This window comes from Ruditapes philippinarum, unplaced genomic scaffold (genome assembly GCF_026571515.1).
Source record: "Ruditapes philippinarum isolate M1 unplaced genomic scaffold, ASM2657151v2 ctg121_1_1_1_1, whole genome shotgun sequence".
Lineage (NCBI taxonomy): Eukaryota > Metazoa > Mollusca > Bivalvia > Venerida > Veneridae > Ruditapes > Ruditapes philippinarum.
Genome location: NW_026861840.1, coordinates 400,118 through 425,000, shown reverse-complemented (window position 1 = coordinate 425,000; position 24,883 = coordinate 400,118). Strand labels below are relative to the sequence as shown.

Here is a 24,883-nt window from a genome sequence, read left to right as displayed (position 1 = left end):
GGAGCTATTGTTCGTCTGTACAAAACCTTTTTGGTGCTTGTCTGGTATTTCTTGTATACTCTCTGTGTGAATCATATATTAGAATATTGTTACCGTTTTGTTAATTTCAATTATTGCATAGGTTACTTTGATGTATTTGTCGCAAAATTCAAATCTTGTTTTACACATGAACACATTTGAAAAACGCCGGATGTTTTCTATTATTACATATCACAATGTATGCATGAATTTGTGAACAGATGCAGTTTGTTTGATAATAATTACATCAGCGGCTCTATGATGATTAAGTAATATGTTTAAAACACATTATAGATACAGAACGAGAATTATTATTCAAAATGGTTATATCGTTACTACATATAGTGAAAAATCATGAATAAAATGCCTATTTATTATAACATCTATATCTACAGTTCAGTTTTGATAGTTCAATAATAATAATAACAATAATAACAATAATAATAGAAATAATAATAATAATAATAATAATAATAATAATAATAATAATAATTCAGTGGCGTACCTACCGATACGCCAATACGCCGGGCATATAAAAAGAAAAGAGTTTCAAAACAATACAATATCAAAAATGAAATCAATAATTTGGGCGTAGATTCATCAACATATTCGTAGCTGCTAATTGAATTGGTATACTTAGTTACCTTATTCAAATATGCGTTAACAATCAAGAAATCAATTATAAGAAAAGGGAGTAAGCACATATGAGCAAACTAAAATAAAACAATTGCTTGTGTACATCAACGGGAAGCCAATTGTTATAGAGATTTATTCTATTGTTGTGTCAGTCTCGAGTCCGAGAAATCAGTGTTTTTAAGGAGGTATGGTTTGAATTATCTTTAAAATTTCAGTTTATACCACCCTATGCGAAAGATGAGACTTTGAAACTCAGAAAACAAAATATTCGGCCTTTCAACAGAAACTAGGAGTGACGTACAGAATGATAAAATATGATATAAACAATTTCTTTGGAATTTTCTCCTTTTTTTCAGATTGAGTTATAAGCTTTAAAGAATCAATGTTATATAATGCTAATAAACCTCGCCAAAATCGAAATAATGATAAGACATTGTCCAATATATTACAATAAATAGTTTAGGCCCTATGAATCAGATCTTTGCCAGCATCTATCGTTACAAACCGGACTCAACCTCTGTTTATATGACCGTAAAAATGAATATATGTATTTAAAATATATATCACTACAGAAAGATGTTTTTACTGTATTATTTTATTGTGTATAGAAATAAAAATACTTCTGCAAACAATGACATATATATATTCTTTATTATACGTAGTCTCATCTATACATATTTAAAACATAGACAAATATACAACGAAAATAATGTATGACCATATAAGGCACGTCATGTACGTCCCAATTCTTTTATTTTCACCAACTTTAGATAACGAGTTGGCGAGTATCCTTTTATGTGCGTGAGGCATTTAACTTCCTGATTAAATATCTTAAATATTTCGAATGGAAACTGAAAGAGTAGAGTTGAGAATAAAAACTGAGAATAAAGACAATATTTATTTTTTTCAACATTGACATAATACGCATTTAAAAATATGTTTAGGGACCTAAATGATCGCGCGATACTACATCTTAGGTGATAAATTTATACGATAACCTTTCGTTACACTAAATTATTAAAGCCGTTGTGTTTGTATTAAAGTCATACAGATCATTTTAAAGCAAATTTTTCCTTGATTGTATCTCATTTAAAGTTATGATGAAACAAAAGAATCATAACAAAGAAAAAACTTGTGAAACATTTTTATTACAATAGAGGGACACCTGGCTATGTTTTGTTTTTCTATTGGTAAATAGCTTTTGAACTTTTTAAAACATTGTCAATGTTAGACTTCGTGTAATTTCCCTTCCATTCAATACATGTACTTGATGTTATTTTCATTACTATAGATAAAGACAATAGAAGTACAATTAGCTTAGATGTCCCGGAAATCCCTTATTTTAGCACATCTAGCTATATTTTATGTATATCTCTGGCGACCCTTCGGCCAAAGACCTGCACTCGGCGTACACTCAAAATAAGCAGAGGTACGCCCCTGATAATAATAATAACAACAATGATAATGATGATGATGATGATGATGATAATAAAATAAAATAATAATGATAATAATAATAATAATAATAATAATAATAATTATTATTATTATTATTATTATTATTATTTTGATTTTCATTATTAGTACGAGCATAATATATTTTAACAAAAACAAAATATCCTTTACAAAATCTTAATCCAGTATAGGTAACTCCCACTGATAAGCAGCGATAACATTTTTACAGCAAGTAACTAACTGTGTGAAGCATGCAATTCATCTATAACGTATAAATGTTATTATTTTTCAAATGCGCCAGTAGCGTCGAATATTAAACATGTTGGTTTATAAAATATTGCAACTATAAACTTGTAATGTTTCGCGTTCAGCCGATGCTTGTAGGATGTTTATTTTAAATAACTGGCCAGCACGGGTAACTTGGTGTAAGCCAATGTGCTTATTATCTAGGTGGAAATAATCTGATTGAAAACATACTGTCAGATTAAGAGCTAACTTGTGATGTATATAAGTTATATATCGATGCACGAGTGATAATCTATTTTTCGGCACGAGGGAATTGATTTCATTAAGCGATTGGTCAGAATGGAGTTAAGGCTTACCTTATTGTGTAGGATATTTTTTCTTGTTAACGCATTAGGTAAGTAAATTGATAGAATTCAAAACGTTTTAGAAATAAAGAATACTCGTATGTTGTGATTTCATTAAATGACATTTTTAGGCGTTCTACCAAGTCAATTCAATAAAATATTTTTTTTTAATTAACTAGTCGGATTTGCCGTAAGTTGTCATTTTATATGACTTCTTATTAAACGAGTTAAAATGTTATTAAGCGAGCCTCTGCTTTAAAAATGTAATATTAAGGACAAATCAGATTTTTGCTTGTATTTACTTGTTTATTACTCAGAGCAAAATTTTAAAATGTGGTGAATGCAACTTGGTGCAGTTTGCTGAATAGAGTCTGTTATAAATTATTCAAAACATGTTTCAATTTATTCAATATTATTTAGATAAAAGAGCTTTTACTGACACGAGAGTGTTTTATTCCATATTTTAATCACAAAAATACATGATGAAATACTAGAATACCGAATTTTCTAAATGAATGTCAACTTGTTACTAATAATGAATAACTACTACAAAATATTATCCATAATGAAATAAACACACATGTCCATAAAACAGAATTGGTGCATAATCATCATTCGAAAGAAAAGGGTTTTAAGTGAAGTTAGTTAAAATAATCGCCTTTCTAAGAAAAGAACAAAATAAGTAATTTTGTGCAGCCTTAACCAAAAATCACATCTCTATGAAATAAAGAAAACGCTTTTATCTGAATAATCATTTTACGATTGTGATCAAACACTGAATGCTTTATCTTTGTAAATATGTTTTGAAGGGCTTTTAATATAATGTATTAATAGATCCAACATTAATAGTGATGTTTGAAGATTCTTTATTTATCCGACATATCTATAACAGAAAAAAATGAATGCTATAAATCTATAAGTGATATAAATCGGTTTGTTTCAAGTGTATTTATATATTTGCTGCAAATATGTTTCTTTTTTTTTTAAATAAGGCTTCCAAAGACTGCCTGTAATATGAAAGAAATATGTTATTATATTTTCTTAAGCAAATGGTACGTGCACAATGGTATATAGTAGCAGCTTATTATTTTGTTCTGGAACATTTCATATTGTTCGCATACAATTTGCATGTGTTTTAAATAACAGACGCATTTTATGTTGCGAAAAGACCTTAAAATTATGGCCGGTGAATTTGAGGATTGTTTTGCACATATTTGTACGTGTTTGACCAAAATTAGACAACAAAGATTTCTCCTCGTTAAACTGTATAAAAGTGTTTGCTAAAAATGGCAATTATTACAGCGTGTGCGTGTAAAAAATTGGAAGAGTTAATAGTGTGTGCTCCTGTCTTATGGTGCAGTCACACTCTAGGGTATGTCAGAAGCGCATGTATTGCGTGTGAAAATTTTAGAAAAAAAATGTGTATATACGGTTTTAACCCGACGTATGAAGAGCTTTAACGAGCAACCGGCGTACATGCGCACGTATGAGAAACTTTTGCGTACGTGTATGAGCGTATGTCAGCTAAACTCACTGTCAGTGTAGCGTTTATCCCCGTATGGGTAGCGTATGCATGATAATCGTTTGCATAACGTTTTTGAGCTTAGTAGTAAAGTTTGAGTAGCGAATGCGCTGCGCCCTCGTTTGACTGGACTGTCCTGGCTCCTTTTTCAAACAGATTTCGAGGAGTAAAGATGCCTGCAGAAAGATCTCTGGTCCGTATCAAGATAAAAGTCAAAAAAGTAAAGAAGGTCCTGCCGACCCCCTCTGATGAAACACCGTCTAATATACCTACTTAAGGAAGTGTTCACTCCAGGCCCAGATCACCTCCTCCTCGTAATAAACGCTCAAGTGATTCATCTGCTTCGTATGCAGTGTCAGAAGCCTCCTGTCGCCTTTGTCTTCTAATTCATTGAACATAATAGATTGTTAAATTTATGAGTTCATTATAGCGTTGAAGAAGAGCTACCTCCATCGTCTTTGTCGATCTACATCTGACGAAGATGAAGAAATTCGACCCTATATATGTTTACAGCTCAAAGGACCACTTATGCTAGCGTATGGGTTGCGTATTTGACATATGAGTAACAAACCTTTAGCGTCACGCTAGCGTATCAATTGGCCTCTACGTATAAGAACGAAAACTGGCGTATGACAGCGTGCTTAGAACGTACACGACGTATGCTTAACATACCGCTAACGTATATCTGCGTATGCAAGCGTATGGGCAATTTTTTATCGTACGCTCCCATCCGTTAATGCCATACGCTATAGTGTGACTGCACCATTACTAGGTGTTTCCAGTAAAACATTAAAACATAAAGTAAAATGCAGTCCGAAATTTATCGACAGCAGCAAATTCATTACTCAAAGGCCATTTTTTCCAACGCTTCTGCGACGGACCAACCGCTGCAAGAGTGTAATACAATATACAAAAAATATACATATTATGAGACAAAGGTTTCATTTTAAGTATAAGTTAAAGTTTATTAGTACGTATTAACAAAATAAAATTGGTCGCGCGACCAATTTAATTTTGTAAATAAGTACTTATAAATTTTAACCGGCTTAGTGTTTTCAATTATTTTTTATAAACAGTCAATTTACTAGACTGATTACAGTTCGCCGATTTACCAAAGTAAATGTGTTACGATTCATTCATGTTGGAGAAAAATAATTTCAAACACTAATGACATTTAAACGAAAAAATAATAATTGAAAAACAAACAAAAATATACGTAAAAAGTCTTAAGTACATTTGTATATACTTTGTTAATACTTGGAACGGTGTTAACATATTGACACGGTTTCCCAAGGCAAAGATCTTCCCAATTTTACGTTGTATATTTAGTTTTCCGAATTCATCAAGGTTGTTTGTATGTATCTTTTTCTTCCTAATTGATTTATTTTATCTTTCTTTCTGAAATAATATAGAAAATACCTGGATAATGTTTATAAAATCTTCAGACACGGATATCTTTGACCGGTGAAGAATTTGGCTCCATCGAAAATGTTCGGTGTAACGAATGGTGTTTCATTGATATTGTATATACAAATCATTCAATCAGTAAGTATACTGGCCGATTAATGACCATAAAATAACCGAGAAAGAGTAGCATTTCTCTTTACTGTCAATCTCTTGAAAAAAAGATAACGACTACAGTTTATCATGGCAGAAAAAGTGTAGTTTATGTTACTTTGATGGAGTTGGAACATGTTTAATTCTTTTGCAGTAGAATCGGGCGTTGAAAAAAAATTATATTGTTGATTTTCTGAATTGTGTATAATTAATTATACATGTAACTTCAAAAGATGCCACACAATGCATATTAAATCAAAGCACAGAAGGCGCTGAATTTGTTTGGGTCTCAGAATGTCAGAAAGGTGAAGGTTGTGAAGGTTGTGAGATTATAAACCAATTTGTATTTGTATAGTGCCACCAATGCTTTCCAATGTTTTTATTGTAGTAAATTGGCTATAAGACTAATTGCAATACTGATAGTCAATTCAATGTTTATTTGACCTAATTTAAAAAAAAAAAAAATGAGTTGCCTAATCTGGGACTTGAACTCGAGACCTCTCGATTCGTAAGCGAGCGTGCATACCTCTCGGCCACGGTGAAGTTATATGTTAACGGCCTGAAGAAAACCATATTATTCTAAATTAGGGTTTGTAACTCTTATTATTTCGACGCTAAACACAGATGTAATCAAGAAAAGCATTGATGCAAAGCATCAAAGGGCGTCCAAGCAAGAAATGCAGAAAGTGAAGATGAACTAATTATATGATGACAAGATATTCTTATAAACTTTTCAATGGTTAATTGGTTTTTACCAGAATGAACGGACGAAAGATATTGTTCATTATGAACTTTGATTGGCATGTTAGAGATTAAAATATTACTTGTTATTGTCATACCGACCGACGATTAAAAGTCAAAACTTAACTGGAAAAATCAGTAAATTAGGGTAACTCTTTCAATATATGATATTGTTTATTCTTAAACCATGTAGATGTATATTTGTAATTTTCTTTTAATTATCATTTTTTAAATTATAAATCAATTAGATAATTCATAAAATCTAATTTGTAACTTTGAATAATTCCTCGGCATCTTTACTAAACACGAATAACAAATTAAATAAATATTTCAAAGTTGATAGTGTCATATTAATGCCATAAACATGCACCTTTTTCTCAATTATTGTACATATTTATTGTTTTTATCTCATAAAGATAAAATGAAACATGCTATTATTGTTTTTTTGTTGTTTTTTTTTTCGAATTGTATGTTTATGAATCATAATAATCAATAAATTTGAGAGTTGATCTATGTTTATTAATTATTGTAACCAAACTAAGTGACAAACATTCATTTTGGAAAAAAAGCTTATTTATCTGTAAAATATTTGTTCTGTTCTGTAACGATATCAAACATCTACTCCAAAACCGGGAGAGACTGGACAATAAACGTGTGATACTATTCGCCGGTCACTAGTAAATCCCGGTCAAAATAGACCGGTAGAGACCGGGAATTACCGATAGGAGTACATCCCTCTATAAATAGATTTTCGGAATGTAAAATTTAGGTCATCAACTCATCATTCTATTTTAACATACCATAATAACCCACTGTGTACTACAAAATGATAAATAAAAAAACCGGAAGAGACGGAGAAGGTTATTTCATTTGAAAATGTTTGCATTGCGAAATTCTCCAAGTTCGATATTCATTGTACATATCGCGACATTTCATTTTTAATTAATAATAATCAAGCACCCTCATACCGATCGGAATGATCGGCTTTTATTATGACCGACTAAAGGCTCGAGAAGTTGCTGTCGCCCATTTCATTCCATAAAGGGCGCCGCGCTTCGGCGCGGACGCCAATAATCACGGAGCTTACTATAAGCATGTATATCTATAAAGAATGAAACAATATTAGAAATCTTCGACCATTTGGGAACTACTTTGCTTGAAAATTAATGCGCCTGTCATTTGACAATCTCTCTAGAATTGATCTCCCCTGAATTTTTCGGCGTTAGTGTACATATAAAGGGAAGTAACCGCTTCAAAAAAGTGGACTACTTAAGGCATTTGCAATTAACAGCATTAGGCTCTGGAATTTCGCTACCATTACTTGTTTGTTCTGACGACCCAACCAAAAAAAATGAAGGTCCGGAGTAGAGTGGTTACGGTCGTTGACTTCAAACCACTCGCATTTCAACACTGTGGATTTGAATCCCGCTAGGGTCTTTGGATCCTTTCATGTGAGGAAGTTATCCTAGTAGGTAACGGAATGTCGGTGATTCGATTTAGGTGCCCTCTGAAATAATGCACGGAGGTCTTCCTCGACCGATGCAGCCGGAATGTGCCATATGACATTGACTGTGTCAGTGTGACTCAAAAACCAATCAAACAACCATACAACCAATCAATCAATCAATCAATCAATTAATCAATCAACTATTTGTAAGAGACGTATCAAACTTTAAAAAAAGTAACGCTGAGTGTTACAACTTTTAACAAAAAAAAAGTGTGTTTTTTTCAATAATTTTAACGAGACATGCTCAATTTCAGGCGTTTTAATAAAATTAGATAGTTGAACAGGACACTCACGTCATTTTTCTAGGTGTAGTTTGCTAATTTTAAAGAACATTAATCGGACAAAAAAACATATTTTATCATATAAAAATTATTACAAAATGTATCGTTATATAATTAGACCAGTCTTAGAAATCCATATATTTGAATTAATGTGCCACTGTGAGGTAAATCTCTTGGTGTTATTTTGGATTAACGGATGATATTTACAGGGTAATTTATTTAACATAAATCTGCTAATTGTAGAGTAGCTTATCTTATCTTCTAAAACTAAAAATCCTATCCACCGTATCCGTCCATCCCTAGAATAAATTGGACAAAACATACATAAAATTAATGTGATTTTTCCATTTGCATGAATTTTGTTTTATAAAACAGACATTTTCCAGTCACTTATTGCATGAGATTAACGTGCCAAACCCAGATTTTAAGCCAGTATTTCGTTCACACCCACATTTATCATTCGTTTACTTTATTTTACATGTAAAAAAAATCAAGGAAACTACCAACACACTGATAACAGTGACACATTCAATGATGAAACTGATAGAAAACCTGTCTACAGTTATTTTCTATATGATCGTAAAAAGCCTTAAAGCTGAAACCAAAGGTTATGATCGCTTATGCTTAGGATCAACCAGGATATTAAAGTTTTATAATAAATGATTTCGCATTGATAAAGAACATTAATTGATCGGTATAAAATGTTTCTTTTGTTTTTTTACCTCCCTTTACAGTAGTTTAATATTTAGTCTTACAGGAATTGACGCAATTAAGCACGTGATCAAAATTGAGAAAATCATTTGTTATTTTAAAAAACTTATTTTGATTCATTTTGTTTGTTTTATATTCACAGAAACATTCCAGGCAAGAACTATAGATGAAAATGCTTACACGAGCCATTTTAGACGGAAAAGACAGGTACTATAGGATTTCTGTAAAACATTCAAAACTTCAATACTGATGTGAAAAGAATTGTCGTTCTGGTTTTATTTCTATTATTTATCCGTGCTTCCATAATATTAGCTGCAGGCGAAAATATATTCCATAAAAGTCATACGTTAAATTTATAAATTTAACAAGTGAGGAAGGGGCAGTAACTGTTACGTGATCTATATTGCAGATAAGCTGCGAGGAGAAGTATCGAGTTATCACCCCTGGACATACAGCATGTCTACCGCCATCACGTAAATTTGTATCGGAAGGTGCAGGTAAACACATTTCAACACTTATTTTAATCTATCACTGAAGCCCTTGCAAACAACATGGATCAGACAAAAAGTCCCCAGAAGGTCGGTGGTTCTATACTGCACGGATGAGCGACTGAGGTCTTCCTCCAGCAAGAAAGCTGGAAAGTTGTTCTAGTGTCGCTTTGACATAAAACTTAATCTCAAAGTAACATTTACGTTTTTCATTTTGAGAAAATTAGATAAAATTGAAAAAGTAACGCAAACGATGTTTTTAGCAGACGACAATTTTCTCAGCATGCATGCGAGCAATAACTCCTATGAGGACATCAGATATAACCTTAATAGAGCAATGATTTTGACTTTATCAGGTACAACAATACAACAATAAAACTCACATGACCTTATGGACCGCATTCACGGGAACGAATTGTCCAAAACACACACACACACAAAAAAACAAAAAAACCCCGACTTATTCGCCTTTAACATTCGCAATGCACTAACAACCAACAGCTAAATATTATGTCAAGTCATACACACTTATTTTAGTCTACCATTTACGTAATAGATCATATGAATGTTTAAACCTATATGTATGTTTAACAGTTTAGAAAATGTTTTCATTATAAATCTCTTTACATCTCTTTACGAATCTTTTTTATTTCAGGCGTGAGTGAAAACGAAAAGAAAATAATTGTAGATATACACAACACTGTGAGGAGGGAAGTGTCTCCCACGGCCTCAAACATGATGTTAATGGTAATTCACGCCACGAATTGTATTTGTCATAAATTCTGATTCATTTTCTAATTAACGGGCAGTTTGGAAAAGCCATACGGCGTAGTCAACTTCCCAAAGAGCTTCTCATACCTTGCCACACATATAAGATATCAGATTCTGATAAAAGAAGTTGCTTGGCATGTTAATTTACCCCAATCACATAATATAGAGGGGGTTATACTGAAATCACTTTGTCGCGTCCGGTTGGTCATCCATCTCCACAATGTCCATTTCCATACCCTTTGAAAGATTTTCTTAAATTTTGCTCAAATGTTCACATAAACTAGCCCGACAAGGCAATGTGCAAACCTATGCAGCCGAGGTGCCGTGTCAAGGCAATGACCATGCTTGAAGCTAAAATGTTAGATAATTGAAGTCGAAATAACCAATGACTATTTTGGTTTGCTGAACAATCTTAAATACTAAATCCAAAGGCATCTTAAATGCCAAATGAAATAAGAAAGTGTTAAATCAGAGACACTGTGATTTTTTATTTTTCTTTGAATTATAGCATTGGGATGACGAAATTGCTAGAACGGCGCAAAGATGGGCAGAAAATTGTGTCATAGATCACGACAAAGGATATAAAAGATATGCATTTGGTAAGATTGTTTGATAAAATATGAATTTATTTCTTTAGTGGACCACTTTTGGTTGTATTATAAACAGTGCTGAAAATTTAATCATAATAAAACATTCATTATGAATCTTATTTCAATTCAGACTGTGGGGACTGTCAGATTAACGGTCATTTGTAAAAATCGACAAAATCAACTGAAAATATGAAGATATGTGATATAAGCTGATCATTTTTATGAAGTAAAATATGATTGATATTAGCCGTTTCCCTTCTGGAACCGGAAGTGACTTGCTGTTGCGACCAGCATAGAGCTAGACAAGCTACACTTGTATGCAGTCCGACCAGACTCTATAAGGTTGGCTGACTTACTAGGTATCCCAAGATTGATTATAGACATACCCAAAACAGGAAGCTCGGCAAGTCCATTTAAGAAATTCATCAGGTTATGGGTTAAATGGGTAAAAAAAATTGTAAGAAACATACTGTACCGGGAGGGTTGTTTTTGTTCTTTTGCAGGTAGATTCTCTGTCGGTCAAAATTTGGCATGGGGCTCTTGGTCTATGGGTTGGTCAAAAGCTATACAGCTATGGGCAGACGAAAAACATGACTATAGTTATGCAACGAACAACAGCCCGACCAGAAAGGCAATCGGTCATTATACTCAGGTACGGAAATAGTGTGCTTTGGTCTCTATGGTCACTAAAACGCTCTATGAACTGACAATATAGAATACAGCTTAAACACGCCATACCACGTTGTGAATTATGACATTAATTTTTATGTCATAAGCAATGTGTACAGTGTTTCTTTATCAATTGTAACGAAAAAAAACAACACATTCTAAAAGGGAAGTAGCAAATAAGAACAGCTTAAAGAGGCAAAGTGATTTTCTGAAAGGCCTGGTTCGGTTTACCATAACTATTTTTACCTATACATGACGTGCATGCTGAGCTACGAACAGTCATTTTTATCTTATATACATATGTACATTTTTCACTTCTGAATATGAAGAACGCGTTTAAAAATGATATTTAGCTTCTATCATTTTCGTATGACAAACATTACATTTTCAGATGGTATGGGCTACCAGTATAACAGTGGGTTGTGGTTTTGCAGTCTGTGATACAACACATTACTACGTGTGTAACTATGGCCCAGGGTAATCTAACAGAAAATTTATTATACATTATCATTACATTGTATAAAAAAAGATATGCTATTAAAATCAAATGAATGAAAGAAATCAAGGTTGAATGTATGGGCTGACGGACAGACGTATCTAGTCGTACATATAGCTAATTAAGTGGATTCTTTTCATAGCCATGTTAAAGATTTTGATAACTTCATTGGTATTTTAGTCAATTAAGTAAATTTACAGTTACCTACTGTTCCCGTAGCAACATATACATCGTTTTGTGAGTGCGGACAGACGAATGAACGGACGAATGAATGGTTGGTGGGGAAATTATCTGTTTTGTTATTATTATCTTCGTTATCAGAATCACCATCATAATTGTTACCAACATCATTATAATCATCATTAACATTATCATCATTATTATTATCATCATTACATATTATTATTGAACGTAACATCATTGTCATAAAAAGCCAATATATTATTCTTCAGTGGTAATAGCAATGGAGTTAGACCATACTTGGCCGGGAGGACTTGTGCAGACTGTCCGAATACCTGCAGGAATGGACTCTGTGGTAAGGTTATAGCATCTACATGAATCATAACTCCTTGAATTTCCGTGAAAAAACGTAAATATGCTTAGAATTATATTGCTGTTTATCAAAAAAATGTATTATGAAATATTCAATATACAATGTAGATTTTACCAATAATTGTGAAAAAAATAAAAGACATTGAAAAAGACGTAATTGTATTTATTTAGATTTATTTTCAAGTTTAAATGTTAATATTGAAATGATGTGCTTATTGGAATACACCAGTAGTGTTTCTGAAAGAATATATTCTAAACATTAAACGGCGTTTACAGTAGCTGTTTATATGTAATGGACCTTCAAATAGGGTTATTTATAATGATAAACGCAAATTACATCTCCATTTTTGTGTATTTTTGTCGTCTTTCATATTGTTTACAAAAAGCAAAACAAAAACTTGAAGACTTTGATTTGTACAAAAGGATAAAGCACTGTTCCTCTTGTATTTGTAGATTGCGGAAATGTCGTCTGCTTAAATGGCGGGAAAATGGATCCAAACACATGCAAGTGCACATGTAAAGAAAATCTGGATTTTTTTATGCCCCCATATTGCGGCTGTAAGTTATATTTGCCGAATTATGCTTTTGTGCAATTTGTTTGTAGTTTGTAAAGTCATTGCTGTGTAAAGTCATTGTTTTGTAAAGTCATTGTTGTGTAAAGTCATTGTTGTGTAAAGTCATTATTCCACCATAAATACAGAGAAAATGCCACTGCATAGTGTTTAAACGTCTTCATTTATGTTCGATTCAAAACAAGTTTTTGCAATATAGTAATCACTTTCGAGTCACTTCCAGGTACTGACCACTCTGGGTGTGACGGCTTATATTAAGCTCGTGACTCCAGTAGGATTAGAACGCATGGTTGAGCGATATACATCTTTCGCACTTCCTTTTAAATTTTACTGCATGTCCTTGAAACATCTATTCAAATTTTAGACTGCTAGCAATATGTAACCGATGCAAATACACGCCGTCTGATCATGGTCTGCACTGTTCGCTATTAGACAATCTTTTTAAATTTTGCCTTTAAATATGAACGAGTTTGCCCGGTAAAAATGTTAAACTTACCATGCTAATCATTTCGTTATGTGAAATTTATCATATCTTATTATGCAGTTGTTTACTTTTTTATTTTTCTTACCAACAGTGAACTGTACGGACATCAAGGATCCATTCTATTGCCTAGAACAGTGGGGCGTGTCTAGTTGTGAAAGATATTCAAATGTGCCACAGCAGTGCCCTTCCATGTGTAAATGGTGTCCAAGTATGACAGTGTTTTGTTTCTGTAAATCTTTAAGACTAGCCCGTAACACATTTATATCACTAGCGGAAAACTAGACCTTTTGCGATATGGCGGGTAATAAATCTTAATATACAAAATGAAACATTCATTTGTAATGCATATACATGTATAGTTTTGAGGTTGTCCTATAAGTCTTTTTAAGCGACTCCCTATACTTAAGCTTTATTAATTTATGTGTGTATTTGAAATGAGAACTTAAAAAGAAAACACATCTTTTTTTTATCTTTTTTCAGGCGCCGCATATGACCACAAGGACAGTGACATCAGCTCGGCGACTCGTACTGTGTGCTCTCTTATAGTTGTGACTTTAAGTATTGTGTTGCTCATAATATGAAATTCTATTATGTAACATATAATTTTATATTTACAAGCAAACGAAATGAAATGTAAGCATTTGTTTGATTTTGAGCAGTTGAGAGCGACGATTTTAGTGTCTGCTTGTGCTTCAAATCATTATTTACAAATCAAGCAAACTGGTCGAATATGCGCCTTCATTAAAATACATTTCTTCATGGAAATCGTTACTCTTTCAAAAAATAAACAACATTGTCAAAGTTTGGAATTTCAAGGGGAGGGTTGGTTTGTATTTTTAGTATAGTCCACACCAAGATTTCTGTTGAACCGCTGCTCAAAGTCTTTCTTCTATATGCACGAGTACGTGTCTGAAATATTTGTACAAGGGTAACATTGTCTTTCATACTTTCATAAAAGCTAACTTGTGTCTTTTATATTTACTGATAAACTGACGCGTGTGCGTGCGCGCGCGTGTGTGTGCGCGACAGTGTGTGATTGTGTGTGTAAATGAGCGTACTTGCGTGTGTGTGTATGTATAATGTGCATATACTAGCCATGCTTACACTGCTTGCATTTCAATGCGACTTCCTAGCCATTTCCTTGCATCTACCTAACTGCTCAAACCATGGACTTTTCATTTTGATACCAATCCCGCTTTTTCCTTTTTTATGCTTTACTCCGCCGTAGATTACGTCAATTATGACATCACCAACCAATTTGGTCATACTTTCTTCTGCTAAAATACACTTACAGCCATAATGTTCTAAGTTAATTTCTTTCTCATTTGTTCTTTCCTTCATCTGTTTTCATCTTGTTTTCTCAAGTGTTTTAGAAATGAAACATTCATTTCATGTATATTATTGTTTGATGATGTTGTTTTGTGTTTATGTTTTTATATATTGTTTAGAAGGCCACATTTAGAATTAAGATTTGTTATTTTGTGTTTGACGATGGTGTATCTTCATGTGTTATCTTCTTTAACATATATGTTATTATTATCATTATTATTATTATTATTATTCTTAGAAATATTTCTGGTATTTTTCTTTTGAATTCTTTAACTTTTGCAGACATAAAGTTATTTATTGATAAATAGATATAAAGAATTATTATTATTATATTTATGAAATGGCGAATGTTTAAGGAACAGTATTGTATATGATTTTTCACATAGTTTAATAATCAGAAATATTGTATTTTTGTAATAAAGTATTATGTTTTATTGAGACTTGTTTTGAATTACATGTACATGTATTTATATCCGGGCATTTACTGTGATAATGTCAGTCTTTCATCAACAGTATCATGGCAAAATTGTCAGCAAGGTAATGTCAGTCTGCTTACACTCTGTAACACCCCCACTTTAGTTCGATTGTGTTGAAAGCTATAAGCTTATTGAAGCACTCTCGAAACACATTTGAGTGATCTGTTTAAAGGAGAGCCCTCCTAACTTCCGTTGTAGAGCAGACGTTGTAGAGGTCAGACATTTACTTCACGGCTAAGAAATCACTCAAGATGTGTCTCAACGTAATACATAACATACAAGTTATTATTTGGTATAAGTTCTAGCAAAATCATTTTGTGGTACATGTATTTTGTATCGAAATTGCATCCAAAATGAAGAGAATATGTTCTACGTGGCATAGAATTCTTTGATTTTTGAAAAACCAGCATTTTTTTAAACACGGATATTTTTAGAAACTGTGTTTACCTGTTTCAGCTTTGTTTTGACCGAGCGCTCTACAGCAGAGGTGTGGAGGGCTCGCCTTTAAACAGATGATCCAAATGTGAAAGAGCCACTGTTTGGGTGGGTTATATCGTCTGCAGTACAAATATAGTGATTACATATTTTGTCGCTCGTTCATTCCTCTGTGATTGTATTTTAAATAACTTTATAATACTTTCCTTTGGGTTAAACTTTTAATGAAAGATATACAATGTACAGGTACTGTAACTTTGTAAAAAAGGTACACGTACATTGTACTAAATTATTATTCTGTGGATAGAGACACTGCATCATGCGATAGAATGATGCATGAATATTTGCCTTGACATGTGAACATTTATGATAACGGCTCTATGGCAGTCTATCGTGCATTGTTTGAAATATTATTATATAAGAATTACACATGGATGTTGTTATGTGAGATACATAATCAATAATTACATATACACTATGTATTCATATAGCAGATAATAAAATGTTATAAAATGAAATATTATTATTCATCATATAAAGGTTCATACTAAAAATCACTTAAAACTTTATCAACATTCTTTATCAAGCAACAAGACTTTTCAAATGATACATTTCTATTGTTTTTTTTGTCAATATTAAATGTATGGAAAACATGCCCATTGTAGACCAGTCCGCTGTAGTTAAACAACCTCCGAATTTTGTACAAACTAAGAGAATAAGAATTTTTGAAATGTTAAACACGAGACACGTTCTTTTTTCTAAACCTGACTATAGTATGACATGAATGTAATCATAAATAAATGCACAACAATTTCCGGCAATTTTTATCAATTTTGATGATTACATAAACGTAATTGTCAGAAATAAAAGGACCTGCAAATATGCATCCCTGGGAAAATATATATCATTTCATTTTGGATTTTCTTTCCACTTTTACCATTTATTATTTAGCAGCTGTTGTGAACTATGTCTTACCGGACATGTGTATGGATTCTGTTTGTTTTCGTTTCTTTTTCGGAGTTTTACACAAGTAAGTTTGTGTGTTTATTCATTATCAAGTAACTTAATATTTTACTTAAAATTGTTGTTTTAAGTTTAAATTTGAGACAAGGTTTTAACTAAATCACTTTCATACAGTGCCCCGAGAGGGCCATCGCGACATATCCATAACTCAAAACAACAAAAACACGAAATTACGATTGTAAAAAGTCAAACAACAATTCCACAGTGGTATTAATCGTGTTCTTGCCATCGTACTTTAGCCGTCCACATCGTGTTAAGTGTGTTGCGATGGAACTAACGGGACACCGTACTTTTGAGTAACATTTTCGCGAGGTGAGTTCGACCCTAGAGGCCACCGCTGAACTTATATCGTTTCAAACTTATAGGGAAAATAAGTAATTTTTAAAGCAGATTTCTCGTTTTTTTAATTAGATCAAAATAATTACATTTGTTTCACATAAATGGAGAGAAAAGACGAAACTTATCACGAAGCAAGACTGACAAAAATGGCAACTAAAACATTACATATTTAATCATTTCTGTTCATAGCTGATGCATTATGGGGAACAGGTGAGGACACGACAGCGTTGTTTCAGACAGTTATCAAAAACGTGCCGACAGAAGTTGCACCAGATGGATTGAACGGAGAACCATTGATTGTGAAGCATTCCCTCACGCTGGTCAATTTAGTGGCTTTGGTAATCACTAACATCCAATACCTTTAAATTTTCTGTAGAAAACACAAATGAAATACATCCCTCAGGAAAATTTTACTGAATTCCACGTGGTGTATTGTATTAGTCGTAATTTGTATTGACTTTATATTCATAAGAAAACATGTACAAATAACCAAATGTGGGACATATTCGTAGATTAATATGGAGCTTTCTGTTTTAGAGTGTTTCAAAGGTATATCTAGAATATATATTTATCGTTATTTTCTTCATTAATGTAGATTTTGCCACCCCTCGCACTGTGTGAGGACTACGTGTACTTTATTCATGCCATTGTAAAGATGTAATTGATTACAGAGGCCGCTTTGCAGATATTATACTGTATTTATTTTGTTAAACTTTTAGGAAAACAACGTTTTAGTGTTGAACTTATGGGAATCAATGCATTGGCAAAACCCACGATTACAATGGTCCCCCGCCATGTTTGGGGTCAAGGAAGTGTCCGTCCCTAGCAGGTTACTATGGCAACCGGACATTTTACTGTACTTCAGGTAAAATAAATGACATTAGTGTAGTTCAGGTGAATAAAAAAATGAAATCTATAGACCCTGCGCTATAGATTCTTGTCACGTGCCACGATTTTGTTTTGATTATCGTTGTGAAAGTGCATCTGTTTGTTCGTAAAACGGTGTAGACAGAGTAGTACGCGTTCACACAATGCTGCGACTGCCACGATCTGAAAAAGTACTGGACCAGGGAAGATCGGGGCCGATCGACGTCAAAATCGAGCATATTGTCAAATCATAAATTGGTCTTCATGCCTTTGCCTTGTTGATCTTTATTTTTGATTTTCATAACGACAATATTACAATGCCCCCACGTCCAACTCTCTGCTGACACGCTTTTACTACGATATTTCGCAGACCGTTGCCGACTAGTTGTCACTATAATTTCGTTTATCTTACGTTACAGCTACGACATGCACATTCATAATACGACTCTAGATAGATCAAGAAGACTGTACGACGATATCGCTGCGATGGTGCCGATAATATCACGCTTATAGTATGCTTCTAGTACGATTTTGACGATGGTGTATATTATCTTAAGTTTCAATCATTATTTTTTAGTTCTTTCCAAACTTCAAACATGAATGCACTTATTAATGCTGATCTAATACATCTGTCGTTACTTCAGCAAAAACTTATCTTGGTTGACATTGAAATTGCACAGATCGTGAACAGGCGGAGGCGTACAAGAAAACATACGTGCAGCCATGGTTATCTGCAGATAGGAGGCTATATTTTGGACACTATGACACACTGATGCAAGAACTCAAAATGAAAGACACGAATTCTTTCTTCAACTTTTTACAGATGGAACTAGGAATATCCGATGAGCAGCTCTAGAGAGTTGCCATTTCTATCAGACATCTCGCTTCAGGAGACAGGTACCCTATTCTCATGTATATATTCAGAGTCACTAAGTTCAAGTTCAAGAACAGATTGGATGTCCCACATCTCAGTGGCTCTCTTTACAATTAATAACAATTAATATGGATTTACTGCAGAGGTATTGTTCCTATGTCTGATGCTCAAATTTTTAACGGATCTGAACTGAAACAGTGCCTCGAAGACAGATCAATTGGATTTCCAACCCAAGATCCACTTCCTCGTGACAACGATATTTTTTATAACAAGAACCAAAACTCTCGTTCTTAATGCACACACACATACAGAACTAGACAAGACAGACAGACATACACATACACAGACAGACATAACAATTAAATTTTGATTGAAAGCCAAACAGTAATACAATCGAGTTAACACAAGTAAAAGTATTGATACGTTTTAAACTTAAGTTTATGCAAATTTTGTACGTATAAACGTGAATCAAAGATCTAATTGATCTGGTTTAAAAAAAAACAAATTGAACTACTTTTTTTCATGTGCATGTCTGACAAAATGGCTATAAGAAGTTTGACTGCTGCAAAAATAAAATGATACCGCTAGAGCTGTGTGGGTCTTTGCATTGTCTATGTATTGTATTGATCAGCGTTTACTCCTGCTGGAGTCCATGTTGTCCGTCACTCATATCTAACAGTGAGCTTAGACCTGCAAACACAATATTTGGTCCCTCTTGATTAGTCTACTAATGGAAAGGGTACACTTCTGCTTGTCTTGCTGCTGCTCATGATGCACACGTGAATGTTCCTGAGATCCCCACAGACGTTGTTTTTGGCGATTTGGGATGGGCGTTGTTAGGTTTACGCTGCCATTGTATGGATTATGGATCACTGTCTTGTTTTAGGAAAGGTCAGGTCTAGGGTAGACTGAATGTCAGTTTAGCGGCAAACCATTTGTTTTACGTCAGTCTGGAAGCGGCGCAAACGAGTCTTATTGTGCCCTGCCACGGCTTGCATAATCCAGGTCAGGAAGGCATCACGCTCATTCGGATCTGTTCTATTCTTGATGCGACCCAGCAATTGTCGCTCCACGTTAGTAAGCTGTTCCTGACTACTTGCCAGGTCTACCATGATGTCATCATCAGAGGACCTGTTTTGAGTTGGGGAGGCTCTTGAATACGTTTGGAGACACATGTCGAAGCGGATACCGTTGTAGTGGAATTACCTAGGTGTTCTATGGAGTAAGCGCCTGTACCAGAGATATCAGCTGGGGCTTCAGCAGAGTCGGATGTCATGGTCTCTTCAGGGGTTGTTGGGATCAATTTCGCCGTCATCTGTTACAAAAATAAGTATAAAATTAATACATTATCATCATTTTGATGTGCAATGAACATTGACAGAAGCTTACTCGATTTGTTCCCGATTGAACTACGCTTTTAATGATAATGTGCTGCTCGTAAGATTACGGCGCATCTTCTACGCTATTTTAAGACTTTTGGCCACGATACCGCTGCGCTTGTTTTGAGCATGTTCGAATTTACCTCGGCGATTATGAAGATCTGACCGCGCTCATACTTCACTTATGAAGACTCCACCACGTTTCTCCTGCGATTTGTCATGCTTGGTCACCCTTTCGGCCGCGCTTTGATCGTAGTAAGCCAGCTGGCTAAAATTTCAATATTCCTTTCAAATTTAAATTAACATGATGTTACGAAAAGTACAAATATACTTTATATGACAATTTCATTTAAAGGCTTAGCTTTCCGATTGACCAGCTGTCAATTGTTCGCCAACATAGGACCGCTTATCGCGCCGGTAATGTTAGTTACATTTGTACTTTTCTCCGATTTTGTCCTAGATAAAGTAAGGAGTTAGGAACCGAATATATAAATTTTGTGTGCTGAAAGCAATTTGATTTTTTTGATTTTTTACTGTAGATTTCTTAACCTTTTTATAGGATTTTGTTATTTTGAATTGTTCAGAGAGAGTGTTATTAAAATTTATATTTCTATTAAGTAATACTTTACTTGTTGGCAAAAATATGAAAGGTCTTTTAAGGTCTTTTAAGAACCAAAATTGCTATCATTTTTATTTCAGAATTTTTTAATTTTTTTTTTTTGGAATATTAAAAAGTACTCATCGACCACCTAGCTTATACCTTTGGCGTTTCATATAGAGATTCAATATATTGTAGGGACGTAAGAATACAACTTGGTTTACGTTTTGCTACTTTTTATGACAAATTATTTCACATTATGCAATGATAAGCATGTAATATGTTTAAAATCTATTATTAAAATATTACTCAACACACGTTTGCCCTTTATAAAACATTCAAAACCCTAGACATAATTTGCCTTTGAAACATATGTACATGTAGTCATTTCACGATCAGAATGAAAAAAGCCTCCAAACTCATTTCAGTGCGGAAGAATACAAGGGATTTCCGCCTGGTGATTTAAACGCATTGGTTCAGCATGACGGAAATATTTCCTTCATTATTCCAAAGATTACAAAATCCTATTGCGCCTTCAACAATGGTGACATAGCAGCAAAGGCGGAAATCACGTGCATGCTTAGATTCGGCTCATGGACCAGGTCAGGTTTAGTTTTGAACCTAGAAAAGTACTATGAGCCAGAGATTATGAATAACGACAACCCACGCTGGAATGTGACCAGCTTTGTGGCTGAAAAGGAGGTCATTCACTACCAATGTTGCCCAGAAACCTTTGTCAGCATTGTGTACAAACTGACGATTTTGCCCTTGTAACCTTTGTAACCAACTCTGAAAATTAGATGACTGATTTGAAATCTTGATTCAGGGTCTTTCAAAATAGAAAAATAATGATAGATACATTTTTTTTGAAAGACCCTGCTTGATTGAAGCAAAAACTATGTAAAAATAAAAGTAGATCTTAAATAGGAAAAAGTTGTGTGTTGTCTTTTCTTTTGTGTGAGTGTTTTTATTTAAAGAAATATTTGAAATAGCTTATGTTTGAAATGTTCAATCGTAAGATACAAGCGCGTTATTTGACTTTCCTTTCAGAGAATATATTCTGAGCAAACTTAAAACAAATATATTTTTTAAAAATTTACAAATACCAATAAGAGCGGTTTTAACAATGTTTTAATACCACTTGTGCATACGAATAGAATATATATGTACATAACTTTATTTTCCCATTGGAGGTATAAAATTTGCAAAAAAGAAATCATAATTGACCACTTCGTTTCCGTTTTCCAAATTATTGGTCCGACTGCATTAGTTTGACTGTATTTTTATATTATGCTATAGCTGACAATACCTATAAAATTATACAGTAAACAATAACTTTAATAACGATTGTCATAAATTGATGCGTTAAGTACAGATCATTTGTATAAGGAACATATCTACTATATTGGAGATGTTATTTTCTAAAATACCTAGTGCATGTATTCACCAAGTTCATAACACATTTTCAATCAAAACCTGCTCGGTCATTTCCGTCAAACTCCGGATGACTGACTATCATAAAGTACCGATTTAACAGTTTTCATGTGATTTTATTAGATGCCAATTTTCTTGATGGTATGCAACTATGATACGAAATTAGTTTAGATTAAAAATAATAACCTACTTATCTGCATCTGGGTATATATGTTAAAGAGACGAGGCTGATTACATCATGCCCTTTAAAGTTCATAGCGATTTACGTTTAATGTTGGTTAAGCTCTTTTCCTCGTCAAATGTTATAATGATAACACTTTTTACCAAGGAAGGTCAGATTCTCACCCTGTACATGTTTTAATGTATTCAATGCACATAAGTTCATAAATGCTGTAAGAGCCAACTGTAATTTTTTTAGCGCCAGAAAACATCAGTCTCTAAATAAAGGCCGCATGGGCTAAAAGTGTAAACATCTATTCTATTCAATCTCGTACCCTTGACCTTCACCAAGTGACCATTTCCCCCCACTCAAAGTTATTGTACCAACGAAGATACTTACCTACTAAATAAGAAAGACATGAGTCAAAAACAAGGGCTGTATAAGCATAAATATAAAAATAAAATTTGCACTGGTGACCTTGACTTTAGTGTCGGCTTGTTCAATTATTTCACTCCAAGTTAGAGGACAACCCAAAGTATCTTCCATAGTAAATATGCATACTATTAATAGTAAATAAACAAAAGCTGTATAAACAAATAATAATATATTTTAAGCATCAGTGGCCTTGATCTTGACCCAACTAACCTACCTTAGTAGAACACCCAAAGTATCTATCTACTGAATATGAAAGACATAAATTGTAAGTAAACGAACGCTGTATAAACACATTTTTTAACCACGACACAAGTGACCTTACCCAAGGTATGTTTCTACCAAATATAAAAGACATCGGTCAATGAACAGAGGCTATTCATTGTAAGCAAAAGTATTATAATGGGAAACTCAAAATCCATGCAAGGTACACATTACACTTCTCTCTGGTATATATAGTTGTGTAATGAGTAAATAAAATTTCAATAATTTTCAAGTTATAGTCCAGACATATGTGTCATAACGGGATACAATAAAAATAAGGTATTTAGCGTTATGGTTATTCAATATTGGATTTCTTCTCTATAACAGTGTAAATTTTCAATGAGATATCATTGATAGCTTATAAGTTACACAACGAACACGCATTATTTAATATTTTAATCATCATAAAGGGAGATAATTAAAAAATAAAGCAAAGTAAAAGTATGGTTCTTTGACAGTGCACTACCTCTCATTGGAATTCATCACATAAAATTCCTTCAATACTTTTTCAAGTCATTCACTGGACATCATAACGGGAGATCGTCCAAAAACAAAGAAAATTGTAATGTAACAGTCTTTATAAATGTTAAGTGAACACAATAGCATTGATAGTTTAGAAGTTTTTCTCTGGACAAGCACCATTTATGAGCCTAGCAGCCTGAAGTTGGCAGCCTAGCAGTTTTACAGCCTAAAGAAAACGAAGATATATTACAAACGTGAAAACGGTCAGAAATGCATTACAAGCATTTCCTTAGATTACTATACGCTTATTTTCAATATCATGATCTTTACATTTTAAGATGATGAACGTTTCGAAATTTATGAAATTTGCAGCAAAGCAGCCTAAAGAACATTTTATTCTGTTTACGTAGAGTATACATGTGTGTTTATAACATAAACATTCTAAGTCACAACTCTTTCGATAATCGACCATACAACTACAGAGACGATATGATTTTATCGCTTTAAAATTATAAATTTTAATCTTGGGAATATTGGATAAAATCTAAAACAAGACGTAGACGACAATTTTACAGACGACAAGTTTTCCAGCATACATGTGATCAGTTATTCAAATGATGATATGATGACACCAGATTTAACTTTGATAAAGTGAGGACCATCGCTTTACCAGGTACAATAATCAAACTAGCATGCGCTTTAGGACCTTTAGGACAGGATATTACAGCCAATAGATGTGAGTTTACCCCTCCTCCCTCCTTCTTCTTCGCCTTTAACTTTTCACATGAACAGATGAACAGTCAGCTAGTTATTCTGTCAAATCAAATATAATCATTTTAATATAACATTTACTATAACTTCAATCAATTTCTTCAGATGAATGTTACATTTTAGAACACATTTTCATTATTTATCTCTTTACTTCGACCGCATTGTTTTTTAGGCTTAGTTAAAAAAGGAAATAACTTGATCGTTGATATACACAACATTGTAAGACGGTAAGAATGTATAATTAACATGCTATAGATTGTATTTGTCTTGATGATTGCACATTGTGTATTACTGTACACATTGACAGTTTACATGAGCCATACAGCGTAGTCAACTTTCCAAATAATTTCTAGTTTCTGGCTACAGCAAGATATTAGAATCTGATGAAAATTGCTTGGTG

At 33.4% G+C, this 24,883-nt stretch overlaps 2 protein-coding genes across 3 annotated transcripts in view; both read left to right on the top strand.

Annotated features, from left to right (window-relative positions):
* LOC132717021 (cysteine-rich venom protein-like) overlaps positions 1-15,403 on the top strand; it is a 25,452-nt gene extending 10,049 nt beyond the window's left edge. Inside the window, exons 1-11 of one of the 2 annotated variants that reach the window (XM_060700382.1) lie at positions 2,412-2,749; positions 9,161-9,225; positions 9,428-9,515; positions 10,162-10,253; positions 10,786-10,876; positions 11,371-11,519; positions 11,928-12,013; positions 12,485-12,567; positions 13,038-13,142; positions 13,732-13,848; positions 14,121-15,403. In XM_060700382.1, coding sequence (XP_060556365.1) covers positions 2,695-2,749; positions 9,161-9,225; positions 9,428-9,515; positions 10,162-10,253; positions 10,786-10,876; positions 11,371-11,519; positions 11,928-12,013; positions 12,485-12,567; positions 13,038-13,142; positions 13,732-13,848; positions 14,121-14,221 — 1,032 coding nt within the window. In that variant the 5' untranslated portion in view covers positions 2,412-2,694 and the 3' untranslated portion in view covers positions 14,222-15,403. Of the gene's footprint in view, positions 1-2,411; positions 2,750-9,160; positions 9,226-9,427; positions 9,516-10,161; positions 10,254-10,785; positions 10,877-11,370; positions 11,520-11,927; positions 12,014-12,484; positions 12,568-13,037; positions 13,143-13,731; positions 13,849-14,120 lie in introns of those variants that run through there. The other variant, XM_060700381.1, reaches the window with a different exon arrangement.
* A 1,347-nt stretch (positions 15,404-16,750) lies between these two features.
* LOC132717026 (neuronal acetylcholine receptor subunit alpha-10-like) lies at positions 16,751-21,782 on the top strand. The gene is made up of 4 exons (XM_060700392.1): positions 16,751-16,910; positions 17,432-17,580; positions 17,962-18,107; positions 21,389-21,782. The coding sequence occupies exons 1-4, from the start codon at positions 16,847-16,849 to the stop codon at positions 21,732-21,734; spliced, it is 705 nt and encodes a 234-aa protein (XP_060556375.1). The 5' UTR covers positions 16,751-16,846; the 3' UTR covers positions 21,735-21,782.
* Positions 21,783-24,883: the final 3,101 nt, after the last annotated feature.